Raw genomic sequence first — 17,067 nt, 5'->3', positions numbered from 1 at the left:
AAAAAGTAGTATGAGCAAATAATAAGGGAGAAATGTACGTTAGGATGACAGGCAATGAATGAATGAATGAACAAATAAATAAATAAATAAATAAACGAGTAGTGGACGAGCAGACGAGCCAGACGAGCTTAAGTAGGAAAAGCTTGCAAATATGAGAAAGGAAAAGGAGAGGAAAAGAAAACAAAGGAAGGGAATAGAGCTGAGAAACCTAAAAAAAACCTAAAAATACACAAAACTTTTTTTTGTTACTGTGTCTGTATTCTCACTATTCTTATTCAAGAAAAAAACAAAAGATTTTACGAACCATCTCAAGAACATCTCAAAAATTAAAAAAAAAAACAAATCACAGAAGGGCATCTCAAAAATTGCAGGTTTTTCAACATCAAAATAAAGGGATTAGAATAAAAATTGTGGAAGAGGACAGCGGAAAGAAGGAAGAAGAAATTATATGTGTTGTTGTTTTGTGTTATTTTTACTTTAAAAATAAGGCCGTAGCATAAAGAAAAAGAAGTGTGAAAAAACCGAAAACTCAACGGAAATAGGGTGGAAATTTTATAGTAATTAAATTTCCCGAGTTTCTGTCACTGTAGCTCAGGAAAATCGATTATCAAAAATTGTTGTAGTCAAAACGTGTGTGCCGTACGTAACGAAAAAAACCCGAGCAATCAAAAGTGCATCGTCCCAGCAGTGGCATTGTGCAACCGCCTTCGTCCGAGTTTCACTGCTCTCGGGGGAGATGAGGACGAGTTGCGCAAAGAAAAGCGCGTATCCTCTTACGGTGCTTGTATGCGTGAGGCGTTTTCGCCGAATTTTTGCGAACAATATGAGCGCACCGCTCGGTCGGCCGCCCGCAAGTGATCGAGCGCGTTAAGTGCCTGCGTACAGTATACACGTGCACCTAAACATACATTCACCACTCGATTTTGAGGTCGTTGAGCTATGGTGCTCAGCAACTGCTTGTCACATGCGTCTGATCACGTTTTCAGCGGATTTTTTGAGCGATTCGAATGATTTCTTCTACAAGATCCTTAGTCCGTAGAATTCTAAACTACTGTAATTAAAAAAAAAAACGTTCGTCTTTTTTCCCTTCGATTATAGGGAAAAATGAGAGAAATGGGCGCAAAAACGTTTGGATTTTCAGCTAATCATCCTCGACACCTTGAAACCGCTAGTCTTCAGCAAAGATCAGAAAAGTAATTTTCATGGAGCGACAAATTCAAGTCACCTGCAAGCGTTATTGCTGAAAAAATTGGCCTTTTTTGCAGGATCTCAGCGAGTTTTTGCTCTAACAAACAGAAATTCCCAAGAGTTCTATCTCCTAAAACATTCGCTCAGAGGGAATTCGTAAGCACAGGACTTTCGAAGAATTTCTCTTCCAAAAAGTAGAAGGCAGAAGTTTCAGGTTAGCAGAACTTTTTGTATACAACCATAGACACCTATGAAACTGAATCCTTAGAATTTGGAGGTACAGGGGGGAGGGAGGGAGAGGAGAGTGACTATGGCTGCAAAATTACCGGTATAACTGGAAGTAGTAAGTTCCATTGGGAAGAACTTTAACGTAGAAAAATCTGCTCTCCAGGATGACCTGCTTTATTCACACGGCTGTGTCGCTCTCAAACGATGTTTAGAATTTTCTACAATAATTAAAAGAGGCCTTTCTAATCCCCATACCGTAATCGCAGCAAAACATGACTGGATTCTTTAAAGAATTACTATCGAAAACGTAGCTTTCGTTTTGGAAAATGATCATAATTCGAGATCATGGTCATCAAAGAAACAAAAAAAGAATCAAAGAACTATTTGTCAAATTACTAACGGTTAAATTTTTCAATAAATGGAGATGTTAGAATTTTGAAGCAGTCAGGCAACCCTTTGCGTATAACTCGACGAAATTGGCGAGGTGCGTGCATGGGCCAAAATTTGCTTATGAAAACCAGATTCGAGCCGCACACGGGAAAGTGTCAAGGATGACGAGAGGTGGTTGACGAGAAGCTGGTGAAAGTCTCGTGTGGAGCTCGAGAACACACACCACCGAAACCTCTAAGGAATCGTTAATTGCAGTGGAGTCGGAGTGCGCTCCATCGCATCAGGACCACCCGTCGAGAGATGCATTACGGTACATTTTCGTAGAAGAACCGGTGTATTGTGACATATGGAACCGAGTATTCGCTAACCACAACTAATGGATTAATTGACAGCACAATGCGTTGAAAGCATTCCCAGGAAGTTTCCCTTGTTTCGGACCTTCTCCGAGGATCGACCTCTCTCCCTCTCTCTCTCGTAGCTCATTTTCTCTTTGTAACGCACCGCAACGCAAACGTATGCACTCTAATCCCTCCAACGTTGCGATTTGCAACAGATTACCGTTACGAGCGCTATTTTTAGCGATCACAGTGGAAAAAATAAACCTCGTGTACAGATTCGTGAGTTCTGATTTTTTGCGACACAATTGCGAGGGAGAGAGAGAGAGCGATTGTTCAGAACAAACGTACGGTTAAGAATAGACAGGCGATGCGGATATCCATCGCCCTTGTGCTTACCTCCTCTCCGTTATTCTCCGAGTACTCTACAAACATAGTGAGAACACGCGCGGTGTACTACGACAAAAGAATACTGTTTGTCCCTGATTTTCAAAGATATGTTTTTCACCCCAGAGGTCCACATACTTTTTTAGTTCTTGAGGGTTTTCGGGATTAGCAAAACTCTAGATTTTAACGTGGAGAAAGCAGTTGTGATGCGTTTTGTAATTTCACTGTACTCAAAGAATTTTCATTAGAAACAACTACTTGGAAAAGCATTGTCAAATAAATCCAATAAATAGTACAAACTTTCCAGTAACAGATAGTTATGACATTCACCTTCGTTTATATTTGAAAAATTTCCCGAATCGAAAGCAAATCCAGATATACCCATAAGAAGTGCAAGCAAAACTTTTGGAAACAAGTTTGAGTATCAGAATATTTGAAATAAAGTTGGAAAATAACCAATAAATAATCATTAACTGATGATTTAATAGTAATTAACAAATAATTTGGTAAGTACAGTAATATTAAGGAGGTCTAGCAGTTACGTAAGAAAATTCTGAAAAACTAGTAAAAACGCTAATGAATGACCCTTAGCTTAAGATAGAACAACTCAAAAGAAATAAAAATGGTTCGGAAGAAAAGTTTTAGCCCTGGATACTTCCGAATGAGCCACGAATTCAATGGGGATGGATGTTTAATGAGAGTGAAAGAGTCTCACTGGATCATTTCAGGAGGTAAGTGTTAGCTTTTGACGCTTTTTTTTCCATTCTATCGTAGTGTTGACACTTAGTGGAGAAATATTTTCTCGGCATTGTTTCAATGCAGAGAACTTTTGAGTATCTAAATATAACCGAAAATCCATTGAAAAAAAACTCGATGCTAGTGCTGGGAGAAAAAAAAGCGGACGCTCGCTGAAATTCGAACAAAGAATCTATTTAAATCTATGAATGGTTTGGCATATTTTCAGACATAACGATGCAATCAATCCAGCAAACGCCTTATAGGATGCGAAGAGAGAGAGAGAAAAGAGGGAAAAATCAACTGAAAAATATTGAAAGCATTTGAAGGAGGAGGAAATTGGTGAGGTTACAGTTTTCTTATAAAAACACCAGTTGTTTGCCATACTAGAAAACAGAAATAGAAAATAGAAAAAGAGAGCAGAGCTCCACTTGGAGGCTCCTGGAAGATCGGAAGATTTAGCTGTCTATGACTCAGATTTCGGTTATCAGGTAAGTTACAACTGAAGAGAAAATAAAGAAAAATAGAAGAAAGATAGAGAAATAATTTGGTGGTCTCAAATTTTGTGTGAAATAACCGCTTCCTTAGAACAAAATCTTTGGAAATAATCAACTCAAAAGTACATAATAGTCAAACAATTTCAAAAGATTAGGGAACGGGGAAGAATTAGGAGCCGAAAATGATGAAAGAGCAGCGCTGGATCGTCTGAACTCGTCTCAGGAAAACCAGCAGATGAATCATTGTCTTTAAAACAATAAAGAAATAAACAGGTGACATCGCCAAAGACGGGATTTCAGGAAAACGAACGTCAAAGAAAACGAACACTGCTGGCTGGATGAAGAGGGCTCGTCATTGAGAACGAGAAGTGAAACGCACATGAAAACTGGTCACGTACTTCTCTGAAGTGCACTGGGGAGGGCAGAAAAAGAAAAACCTTGCTCACATCTTTTAAAATTGAAATTTCCCAAGAAATGAACGAGAAATTCACAATTAGTTTATGCATTTTAAAGTGAACTCAAGCGAAGTTCAGACTTCATCATAAAAATCTCCTTAAATCAACCGAAAAAAAAGGAAAAAAAGACGTCACGTACCGTCATCCTCACATTGCCGTTCATTATATTCGACGTACTCTGTGCTGGAATAACAGTCACCACCGAGATGGCTTGGCATCGTTAATGAGCTTGGCAGGGCACCTTAACGATTAACATTTAAGGTACAAGGTGAGTGCATAAGAAATATTACACCATATATTACATTATTTTATTATATTATTGTTATTATTATTACAAAGTTGGTAATTTTCAAAAAGATTTCTCCATGAAAAATGTGGAAATTCTGGAAAAACGCAGCGCTTTCACGCGTTAATCGTCAATGCTACATTAACGAAAACGCGTATGAATCCGTATGCGAGAACTGGTCCCCACGTATAAAATCACAAAAAAGTATGTTTCTGATTAGCAAGCTTTTTTATTCCCCTCCTCTCCCAATACGCTACGTACGCTGCGCACTCCGCTCACCTTTCGTCATTACCGGTATAAGAAGTAGCCAGCCAGATAGAGTACGAATAGAATATTTCAGCTACATTATCTGTAAACGCAGAAAACTGACGCAAATCGAAAACTGTACGATATGACCAGAGATCAGTTTAGTGCCCAATGTTTTTCAACAAAAAAAAAAGTAAGGAGAAAAAGTTCTAGTTTTGATCCTTGAATTCTTAGGGAAATCTTTTTTTGGCATCCTTTCTTTTTTTCATTTAGGTTCTGCAAAACATTTTTTTTTTCTTATTTTCAGAGCATCCACATTCGAAGCTTCTCTTTTTTGAGCTCTAAGCCTGGCAGAGAAAAGTCAGGCCTCGAATGTGAACGTCCTGAAAATAAGGAAAAAACTATTCTGCAAAACCTGCTAAAAACGATTCCCCTGGGGATTCAAAAATCAAAACTAGACTCTTTTTCCCTTACTTTTCTATTACATTACTTTTATTTTATTACATTACAAAATTTTGCGGCGACTTTTCTCACGTGAAAAATAGGAGAAACCTTGCCGCGAAAATTGAGAAAAAGATGGATTACATCCTTCATTTTGTCAATAACTTGTTTGCGGACCTTTTTACATGAGGTCGCCGGGAAAAGTTGCAGTTTCCCTTAGCGAACATTCTCATCACACGGGAGAATGATTCGGGTTTAGATGCAAAATCTTTCAACATGATTTTTTTCTTTCTTTTTGCGGAAATTATTTTCTCTTAAAGAACTTTCCAGGCAATTCATTAGGGCCCATAGATATAAGTTGTGTTTGTAGTTGAAAAAAAATCTACCGAAACCCAAAAAATTGTGGAATTTTTCTGCAAACGAAGGAAATATGAAGGAAAGATTTTGCGAATATCCTTAATCGTTAACAAAAGGAATCTGCGAATCTCAGTAATATGTACCTATATGTCCGTAAGTAACCTCTCAATTCCTGGAAAATAAGCAGAAAATTGGTATCGCACCAGAAAATTGTTGAAAATTTTGGGGAAAAAGATGTGAAGGATTGTAAGGCTTGCAAATTCGTCCATATTCGTTTCATTTTTCATTTTTTCTATCCAGGGAACGGTCCTGCAGCGTAAGACGCAAGTGATTGTAAGAATTCGCAAACGAATACGAACTTTTCAGGGCGCATAGTTGAATGCACCGAAACAAATTCAATTTCACTCAAGGTTGTTAGTTGAGGACAAAGTAAGGGCGACCTGGGAAGCGCTAGAGGAGAGGAAAAGATCCACAAAATTAAATCTGCCGCATTTAGCTGCAGGAGTCGAAGCTAAGAGCGGCTAAGACAACGTCGTCTACGAAACTAAACACAAATGTTACAGCACCGAATACTCATCTGTTGGCTTCACGTAAAAACATCACATCTATTCACTCATATAACATTCAAATTGATGGAGTAGCATCAAAAAGAAACAATTTGGAACAGATGTGATATTTCTGGAATTCGAAAATGAAAACCATTCGAGTTTTCTACAGTGCTTCTGCTGGAAAACGTTGGTAAACACCACTTGGGTGTTTCAGGAAAAAAAAAACGAGAGAATCCAAAGAAAAAAAATTTTCCTTGAAAGCCAAATAATGAACTCACCATTTGAAAGAAAAAAAAACGAAAAAAAGGGAAAAAAAATGTTGCAATTTTTCACAAAAACCTCACCTAGTGACTTGACGGTTTCGGTCGGATGTAAACGAATCAGATTTGGACTACTTTCTCCTAATTTTCGAATCTTTACAGTTAGCAGTTCTTCACTGTTTTTTCTGGGGGTCCCGTGTATTGTATTGCTGTTGTAATAGGCACTTCGAGGAGTTTCTTCTGGTGATTTGGTCCTGTAAAGTAATGGATGAATGGATAATTTGGGTAGAAAAGGTAAACGAGTAAAAAGATTGCAAAAAAAAGAAAGGAAGAAAGAAAGAAAGAAAGAAATGAGGAAGGGGGAAATGAAGGGAATGACAAGACTACAATGATTTTTAATGACTTCAAAATCGCACTCTTGGTTGCCGTCGAAAAAAAAAGTGGGTGGAGAATCAAGCAAGTAGGGTGAAGGAATGATGGAGTGCATGAACGATTGCAAGAAAATCTACAGAAATTAGTTACACTCTCATCAAAAATCATAAAATTTTCCAAAACCTGAATTTCTATTGACAACATAACATAAACTTTTCTTATTATTGAGAAATGACGTAAAGTGCATCGTTTGCTAATGAAAATTATCGATATAAAGCGTATAAAAAATGTAAATCTAGGGAGAAATAAGACAGCGTTTCTCCATTAAAACTCGAGGAAAATTCTGGAAGAACGAAGCTTTTACGCTTTAATTGTTAGTGCTAAATTAGCAATAGCCAGTGATTTATCTTTTATTTTATTTATTTTATTTCTCCCAATAATATTTATTAGTGTTCATCGATGTGCGATATCGATAGCTACATATGTGATCTAAAACCGGATTTTTTCAATGTTCTCGAGTTTTTCAGCGAAAAAAAGGAGCAAAACACTCTAGAGAAAGACCCGAATCAAACGAAACAACAAATTCTTGTTCTGTGAAAGAGTTCTTACACCATCCAGCTGAGAAATCGTTCACTTGCGGAATTCAATTTCACACTTCAGAGAATGAAATGTGACAGAAAAAGTTGGTAAACAAATAGCGCCGGCAGCTGGCAAAACGCTTACGTTATCCGAGAAGAAAATGTGAAAAAAGTGCTCATAGACAGTTTATATATATATATATATATATATATATAATTTGCAGAAATTTCTTTGGCAAAACTTCTCTATGAACCTATCTCTATGAACCTATCAGTAAACATGGAAGGAGATCCACACTTTCCCTTATGCAAAAACTTATCACAATGTAAACAAGAGTCTTGAAAAGTGCACAAAATATCAGCTTAGTGATCAAAACCATCCTAAAAAAAGAAAAAAATCTTTAAAAGAAATCACTGAGGAAATAAATAACTCTTTCAAAAAAAAAAAACCGAAAAGAATGTCTCTTCTATCTGTACAACTTTCAGCCGATCTTCTTTTTTTCTTAGACAGAAGATTTGTAGGGAAAATCTATTGGGGAAGAATGTTGTGATTGATTTAAACACGATTTAAACTGGGTTTAATGATGAAATTTCTTCCAGAAATCCGAGAGAGAAATTCATGATTTTTTTCAGTACCAAGAAAGGCAGGATTTGGAGAAAAAAAGTGCACTAGTGGATGCAGCATCGCAGCTGTCCGTATATGTTTTGCTAAATGGATCCCTTTATCAACCGATGTTATCAGCCGACATTGCAAATGCGCTTAAGCGTACGACCACAATTACTGTACTGAACAACTGTGCAATAATAGTACCATGACGAATTAAAGTAGATTCTATACCGCTGTCTTCATGGCAGGCTCTAAATCCAGTAATCGTATGCAGTTTAGATTACTGTGACCAAAAGAGTTCTTTTCCCCGAAATATTCCATTATAAAAATTCTTTAAATTCAGTCAAATTCAACAAAAAAGAAATTTCACCCAAAATATTTCTTTTTTTTATATTTTTAATTTTAATGTTTTGAAAAACATTTTTATGGTTAAAGATGAAAATAGAGCAAGAAGAAATACAATAATAATAACTTGTATAATAATGTACAATAATAGATCCTATAAAGGCAAGTACATTTTTGTTGTATTATTAAAAAAAATTACAATAATCTAATAAAATAAAAAATGAGGAACCATGAACGAACAAAAATAAACAACATCTGGTTTTCTTGCTAACGCCTACCGTCAAATAGAAACTAAAGAACTTAGTACAACAGTCAAAGAAAAACTAAAGAAAAAATTGTGGGATGAGTGAAAATAATTGACATAAGGAGAAATCAGCATACCCCTGAACCCTGAACAGGTTTTGTGACTTATTACAATAAGGGCACCATTATTTGTTAAGCTTTTGACCGAATATCTAGAACCATGAAATTGTTTCTACACAAACTTGTGGTCTTGGAATCTTAGAAAATTAGAATTTTTCAGAATTTTTTTTAGAATTTATTAGAATTATTTATTGCTATTAATATTATTTATCAGATTTTAGAATTATTCTTAGAAAAAGAAAATAAAATCTTAGAAATAAAAATCTCTTCCACTTAGTTTGATGTGCACGCAACGGTGATGAAACAAAGCTTTTCCTAGAAGATAAGAATAATTCTCTTTTGAACCAAGAATCAGAAATCACGTAATCGGACGAGAAAATTGCACCGCAATTTTGCGCCAAAATTTTGGTTCTTCGGGGCCAATTTGTTCGCGAATTTTCTGGATGGAAAACGTCACCAGATCACTTAAGAAGGCTTTGAGCCGCTCGTCTTCTCATTTATATGAGCTTTTTTCGGACGTTTAGAGTGGATAGGAGGTGCATTTGCAGTGAAAACGTCATAGATTTCGATATAAATGCGCCATTGAGTCTGGGACTGGGGATGGTGTCTGTCGAGGAGAAATAATACTAGCAAAAATAATATACAGACCACTTACAGTAATCCGATTGACGTGAATTAGGTGAGATAGGGAGAGAAGAAGATAAGACCGAATGAGTTCGAACTTCGAATCGAACCCGTGACATAAATAATCGCTGTGAAAAATTCTGGCAACAAAAGTGCGGGGAAAGTGTCAGTCACGTTCAACAATGTGGTCTCGTGACAATTGGAACAACAGAAAAAATTTAAAAATATATTTACTTCCAATCCAAATTTCTAGAGAATTACAGAACTTTTCGCATTTCTTATAAGAAAAGCTGAGGAAAATCTGTACTCTTCCCAATTTGTGTGTGCTTTGAGAACAAAAGAATAGAGAAATTCATGGAAGCAGAGATGAAATTTTATTTATAATGAAAGCACATATATTATAAAATAGTCCATTAGAATTTATATTCGTAGAAAATCTCTAGGAAATTTTGTCCTAAAATTTAGTGTTCCTGTTTAAGAAAGCCATCGCTCTAATTTATGCACCTCTGTAGTTACAACATTTTTTAAAATTAATGAAAAAATCCGGGAAAATTGTGGAAGGAATTTTTGAGTTCTAATATTTCTTTTCATTTTATTCTGTTTTATTTCAAAAAAACTCTGAATTTTAGATGAATTGTAAAACAAGAATTGGCCTTTGAATAAAATTTCATCCAAAACGCGTCAAACTTAAAAAAATTTCGCGTAGGGAACTTTGAAATAAATATCAAGAAAAGTTCCGGAAATTTGCTACTCTCGGCATTTTTCACAGTTTCTTCCTCTTAGTTCCTTTCAAAGAATCTTTCCCTCATCAGTGACACAGGAAACACGGAAAATTTCTACCTCTGAGAAAAAGAAAGCAAGGTTTCCTAGAAGTTCGTGCTAAAACCTTGCATATTTGATGTTCCCGCGGAATAACCTTCGCGAAAATTTCCAAAAATCACAAAAACTGTTCAAATCCCCAGTTAAGAAAATTACTGTAGAAGTTCTCTACACGAAATGTTACCTTCTTACAAAAAAAAAAAATCCAGAAAACCAAGCTTTTAAGCATTTCCAGAAAAAGCTAATAAACAGCTAGAAACAAGGAATTCCTTTCGAACCGGATCAGAGATCGATATTCCGGAAATAACTCGATCGTCCACCGAGAAATATGCATGTGTCGTCGTATCACAGCATAACACAGCTTAAGCACACATACACGCACAAATCAGCGCGCCTGTTCAAACAGCTGGGATTTTTTTCATGGATAAAGCGGAGATTATTTATTTCAGGTGAAAACATTCGGTGACGCAAAGTTTACAGGCACTGAAGGAGGTTTATGAACCACTAGGAAAACAATAACGTGGATATACGGTAAGAAAATCTAGAAAATTACGGTAGAAATTTAAGGAAAACGAAATGGAATGGCAGCATGGCACACTTTAACAGCTTGGCAAATAAATCGCAGTCGTTTATTTTCAGTTAGCCCGGAGAATTTTCCATCCTTATAAAAACTGGATATGCCCGTCTGAAATGACAACGGGTAGATATTCAGGACATAGCATAGGCGTGAATATCATGCATTCAATGCTACGAATAAGCGTTTCACTGGAAAATCCCCCCCCCCCCCCCTCTTTTCCCCAAAAGAAAAACACCCGAATCCTATTTTATAAACGCGCTGAGGCAAGAAGGTCGCATTTTTCATCGCACAAATAGCACGAATGGAAATCGAAACGCTCGTTGTGCGAAGAAAATGAAAACGGGCACGGAATCGACGGAACGTATGAGAACGTTTTGAATACAGGCGCAAAAAAGGAACGGAATTGGTGGAGATAAAATTAAAATTTCTAATTAGAGGAGAAATTTTCGTTAGCAAACAGGGCGGGAATGAGAATCGAGAGAGTGGATGCGTTCGTCCGCGGTCGATTCCTCGTGAATTCCTGCATTTCTAAATAGGCGACGTAGAAATCTATGGGGTATGATGCCGTTCAGAATTCTTTCTCCAGAGAATCTTTGAAAAAATGCTCATCGGAAATTAACACCTATATATTTCGCATATTTTACTGTATTACAGTACACGTAAATCGCAACGAAAAAGTAAGGAGTGGATCATTCAAAAGGAAATGAACAGTAGAGGAATAGTGCACAAACACCATGAACAGAAATGTGATTTTTCGCAAAGTATTTGTGAAAAAAACACAACTTTTCTGTTTTTTTTTTGAAATAAACCCTTTTAAACGTGCAGCTAAGATAATTTAAATGTTTTATTTTCTATTCGGTCTCTCTATGCCCAAACTTATCTGTCGGAATTTTTTTCAACTCAACTTTTTATACATAATTTTGAAAACTCTAAGCACATCACATGTTCGTTAAACGGTGTTCATTTGATCAAAATTCCAGCCTGAAATTTACTTATGATAGCAACATCCTGATGTTCATTGAATGAACGTCGATTCAACAAATTTGAGATCTAATCCAGAAAGTTTCGGATCAATTTTAATGCGAGGCGTTTCGAATCCAAGAAAAAATACAAGTGTAGTGGAACGAATAGTAAATATCATATAAATAATAGAATTCAAAATACTATCTATTATTTAAAAAAAAACAAGTCCATGTACATTGGATAACCTAACCAGGATGGAAATGTATATGTACACTGTTCACCGAAAGTTTTCGAAAATTTCTTCCTCCCCAAAAAAATGTCTCCGATGAGGGAAAGCGAAAAGGTGAACGATGTGAACATAGGTTGCTGTGTAGCTGCAGAAATGTCAACAATTGCACAAATAATAAATACAACATAAACACATTTATTTTATTTTATGTAACTTCTACCGATGTACATATACATAGGTCACTGAGTGTGGATAAAGAAGGGAATGAACCAGGATGGAGTGAAAGACATAGATCTAGGCTTATCTTACTCATTACTAAGTAGTCTCCTTTTTTCCATTCTTTAAAAATAAAAAAAAACCAGAAAAATCAATTTAAATCAATATCAATATATAAATCAAAAATAAATTTAATCAAATATAAGTATAAATTGAATATATTCTAGAAAAATCTGTGCACTATATTAACAAATAAAAAGAAGAGAAAAGAAGAAATGAACAAACAAATTATTAAATTAGCATCGTATTCTTTTTACATTTATAAAATTATCACCGTATTTTTTCACATTGTACGAAATACAAACTATTCTCACGAATAACATACTTTTCTGGATCATAGCGCATAACTAAAGCGCATTGAATTATGGAAGCGAGAAGAAAGTGCAAGTGAATGCGACGGGGAACGAGACGTTCGTAGCGAGAGGTGAAGGGGTAGGGTTGAGGAGAATTCCCAGTGTTTTAGAAAACTTATTTATTTTTTATCAATTTATTCACATACACTGATGGTGCACCACAAAAGAAAGATTTAAAAAAATAGAGCACACTTTGTCTGAGTCAGAGAACCTTAGGAACAAAAAGAGGAAAGTAATGATTTAAGTAACTTCTAGATTAATAAATTGTGATCAAAATGTATTTCTAATCAAGGTTTCAGAAACAAAAATAAATAAAATAAATAAGTAAAAATAAATAAAAGTAATGAACTAGGTAATAACTGAGTAGCTGCGAATGACCTGGAGCGGACATTATTATAGAAAAACCCAAATTTTCCGTTGATGCCCCGTTCGAGTTTAATTAATATCATTTCCACTTTTTGTTCTATATATAATTAAATTTTTAATTAAATCAATAGAAATTCCTGAGTAATTTAATTAAATTTCACAACCTTTCCCAACCTCAGCTATTCTCCAGGGAAACTCATTGAAAATTTTTCTGTAGCCTTAACTGCCTGAGCAGGATAGAATAGCTGACTGAGGAAAACTTCGAGCGAGCACGCTACTCGCTAGCAAGCACGCATTTTCCCTAATGAGAAACGCAAAAAAAGGAAAAAGTGTTTTTCTCACGTCCTGTGCGTGTTGTTCGTTCCTCATTTCCGCTCGAAGAGCATCGCTGTGTATCGGAAAGAAAGATGGAGTAAGTTTGTCGTACGAGAGCCACATTAAGCTCCTGGATTGTAAAAGAAAGAAGTCAAACCGTGTCTTTCTAAGGCTAAGAAATCCACAATTTTTTCAAAAAAGAAGACATTTTCCGAAGGTAGAGCTCTTTTTTAAAGTGAAATCACTACAGAAGTTACCGTTTATCAGTCCCTCAGGTACTTATTTATAGAATTGAAGATAATAAGATTTTTTTTTCAAAGGATGTTAGCGCATTCTTCAAACAAGGTGAAAATTAAACGCAAAAGCACGCAAAGGAATCGAAACGCATCATTGAAAAAAGCGTTGCTTTGCGAAAAAAAAAGTGTTCTTTTTTTCGGAATCGTCGATGACAAACGATCGCTTTGTCAGCTTTCTACGATCCAAAGGAAATCTAGGAGAACACAAGGAGATCAGTGGAAATTTGTCTACTAAAAGACTTAGCGAAAAAAAAATCTAAGAAAAAGTTGAGGAAGGTATTTTCCGGAAAAGCAATGGCGCAGGAAGTAAACAAAAGAAAGGAAAAATAAAAAATAAAAATCTGTACTTGGAAGAGGTGCTAAAAAGGATTGTTTTGTCATCCTTTTCAAGGACAGAGCACTTCAAATCACTTGATTTTCTTGAAGAGAAAATTCAGCACAACTCTTTTTTTAGAAGGAAATAAGATTTCATTTGCCTTACTCGTTTCAAGAATTTTTTCTATCCTACAAATCCATAGCATTACATCTTTTTCTTGCAATAAATAGGAACATTTCAGTGCAATTGCTACAAATATTTCTAGCTGGAAAATTACTTTCAACAATAATGCATGGAATCGTATTTCTCGTGGTCGTTTCCAGTTATTCACGCCACAACACACGTTTATTTCCGGGTGGAAAAGACCGGATTACGGTAATCATGCGAAAAAAGGAAAAGAGCTCGAATCCCACAATGTAGTAAAAGGGGTTTTTTTTGCTTACGTAAGATATGGACTATGAATTGAATATAAAATTTAAAAAAAAAACAAATAAATAATTTACATTCCCCTTGTATTATTCCAGAATTGTAATTTCTCGCTGAGAAACGTGAATGTAAACTGTAGGAGTGTAAATAATTGTTAGAAATAATAATATTATTTTAAAAAAACAACTATAATTAGGACGGTTATGGTATCTTAATTACTGCAATGGCTACATTAAGAAGCGAAAACAACGAAGAACTTGGACTCGGAAAGATCGTACCGGTATAATGAGGAAAAATAAAGGAAATTCAGGAAAATTCCCAGCTTCCTAGTATACAACACAACACCCATTGAGTAATCAGTGATTAAAGTCAAAGGAATGCTGGAAACAAGGGCATTACGGGTCTAACTGGGAGATAACGAACATATTATTATGTAGTCGTTGACTGCATTCCTCAAGATTACGGGCAATTATGAGGGGGAAATTTCAGGAAAACACGTCCGTGATACGTCATTGTGGTGACGATCCATGAAATAGATCTGGTATTCAGACAAAAAAAGCGAATAAAATTTCTCCTTGCCAAAGTGATTTGCTGAAATTTGCAGCTCGACACACTGAAATTACTCTACTTCCGTTTCGTCTTTCCCTAAGGGAATTCTCTGTCAATCAAACTTTCCGGAATGAAATCATTTTTCCGGAGAGTGAGTGCTTTTTTGTTCTTCCTTGAAGAGAAAGGATCAGAAAGAAATGTTGTTAAGAAGTGTCATTGACTCCTCCTCGGGAAGGAAAAGGAAAACTAGACGACTAGAAAGCCACTAATGGCTAAGGCTAAAAGTGCTCCGCATCCAGGCTATTGATTACAATAAATTTGCTCCAAATAAATAATAATATAGAAATATACTTTAGTATAATAATATGGCAAAAATACAATATAATATATAATAATAGAGTAAAAAATATAGTATAATATACATAATAATATATGATACAGGAGTAAAAATGTAATATAAAAAAATATACAACAATATATAATAACAGAATAAAAAATATAATATAATATAGTAAAAAAAATAGTGTAATTAACTGTGATTCAATAAGTAGCATTTCTCCTCATGTCTTCTTTCTTATATTCCCATCCTGAATCTCTACTTTTTTAGAGTGAAGTTAAATGAAAGTGAAAGTTAAGTGAAAATTCGTTGCTAAAGTCAAGGAAAAACTGAGATGTGAGCGGGAAGTTGGGACGCCAGAGACGGTGCTTTCCCTAAGAGCATCACACGCCTTTTATTTCAAATATTTAGAAGAATCGCAGCGAAAATTACATAAATTCTGCTTGGTCCAGCACAAAAGGCAAGAAGAAGAAGTGGATAGTAAATTTTCCTTCGATAGAAAATAAAAGCTGACTCTTTTTCTTTTGAAGAAAATAGAGCCTACATAGGGATTGGTTCATTCAAATCGCACACGAGGAAGCAGAGGTGACAGACTGCTCGCCCTAAGGCGATATGCGCTGGTGATTCACTGATCCCAAGTCCAAGTAGTTCTCGAAATCCTCGAACGCCTGACATTTTCTTTGTGTGGGATGGTCATAAAATGAACAAAATGGTCCTAACTAACTCGTCGTAGAAGAAAATCCTCGTACCATTTCGTATCGCAGTACCCGAGTCCGGTGCACATTCTAAGAACGTCCATTCACTTTGTATGTTTAAGATTTTTTCAGAAAAAAAAATCACGACGTTTGTTACATAAAAATCAAATAGTATTGTATAATTGTTTGTATCAAAAAGAACAAGTGCAAATATTTTATTCGTCCGAATAAAATACGCCTTAATCATCGCACTAAAACGGCTGAATTTAAGGTTACGAGGTTAGAAGTTTTGAAAAGAAAATCACGAATATTTATTTATCAGCTATGGTTAGGAGTAGGACGAACGAAAATGGAGAAGGAGGAGGAAAATAAGAGTTTTCCAAAGGATTCAATTTTTTGAACAAAATCCATATCATTCCTAATTTCATGGATAAAAAACCAGTAAAAATATAGAATTTTTCGCTGACGTTTGTCCAGGTGACATCGATGCACTTACGATTTGAATAGGTCCCAGAAGAGGGAGAATGTACAGCGGTTGCGTCACGATCATAACGTTAAAGGCATCACCGGACGAATCTGAGGTGGTGCAGATTTTAGGTGGAGATTAGTAGATTATGGAGAGGAGGGTGATCCGTCCATTTCTTCCTAACTGCCGTAAGAAACTGCCCGGAAGATGAGGCGTCGCACAAGGCTGGCGCGCTCCAGTCGAACTCCCTGCAGAAAATAGTGCGCCAGAACGCCTGAAGCCGTATCTTCCGGGCTGTTTTTTACGGCAATTAGGAAGAAATGGACAGAATCACTCTCTTCCCCATAATCTACTATGCCGTTTACGAATACTCCACCTGAAATCCGTACCACCTCAGATTCGTGGAGTGATGCCTTTAAACATACCCACCATCTATGTGCATGCAGAAAGTGGAATCAGTGTGGGACCTACACTCGTCATTTTAGCGCCTTTTACACAAAGATTATTGTTCTCCTCAGGTAGAACCATTATTAATTAAATAAAAATTAAATGATCCTGTTCCTTTCCTGAGAATTGTTCCGGATGGAGTACAAGCAACAGAAGACAGGTTCAGGTAGGGTTTGGAGGAGGTGAGGGATAAAAGAGGGATAAAATATCCTCCTATGCAACCCACCCGAGTGAGTCGGCAAAACCTCAACAGAAAAACGTCGCCTCCACCCACTAACTACTCAGACTGGTTTCGAAATCCCAGTTAACCACAGGAACATGAGGTTAGACATGTCGGGCTACGTATAGCACATTCATTTTTGCGCTGATTTGGAAATACACCATGATTACCGTAA

The 17,067-nt window shown here is 36.0% G+C and overlaps 1 protein-coding gene across 2 annotated transcripts in view; it reads right to left on the bottom strand.

Moving 5' to 3' along the window:
* Nucleotides 1-17,067, bottom strand: part of RB195_020934 (uncharacterized protein) — a gene marked incomplete at both ends in the record, with an annotated part of 58,077 nt that overhangs the window by 23,918 nt on the left and 17,092 nt on the right. For both annotated transcript variants that reach the window (XM_064189492.1, XM_064189491.1), the window contains 2 exons: nt 4,355-4,456; nt 6,438-6,607. In XM_064189492.1, the coding sequence (XP_064045372.1) occupies nt 4,355-4,456; nt 6,438-6,607 (272 nt within the window). The remainder of the gene's footprint in view (nt 1-4,354; nt 4,457-6,437; nt 6,608-17,067) is intronic.

Source organism: Necator americanus, chromosome II, assembly GCF_031761385.1.
Source record: "Necator americanus strain Aroian chromosome II, whole genome shotgun sequence".
NCBI lineage: Eukaryota > Metazoa > Nematoda > Chromadorea > Rhabditida > Ancylostomatidae > Necator > Necator americanus.
This window is presented reverse-complemented; position numbering and strand designations above follow the sequence as displayed.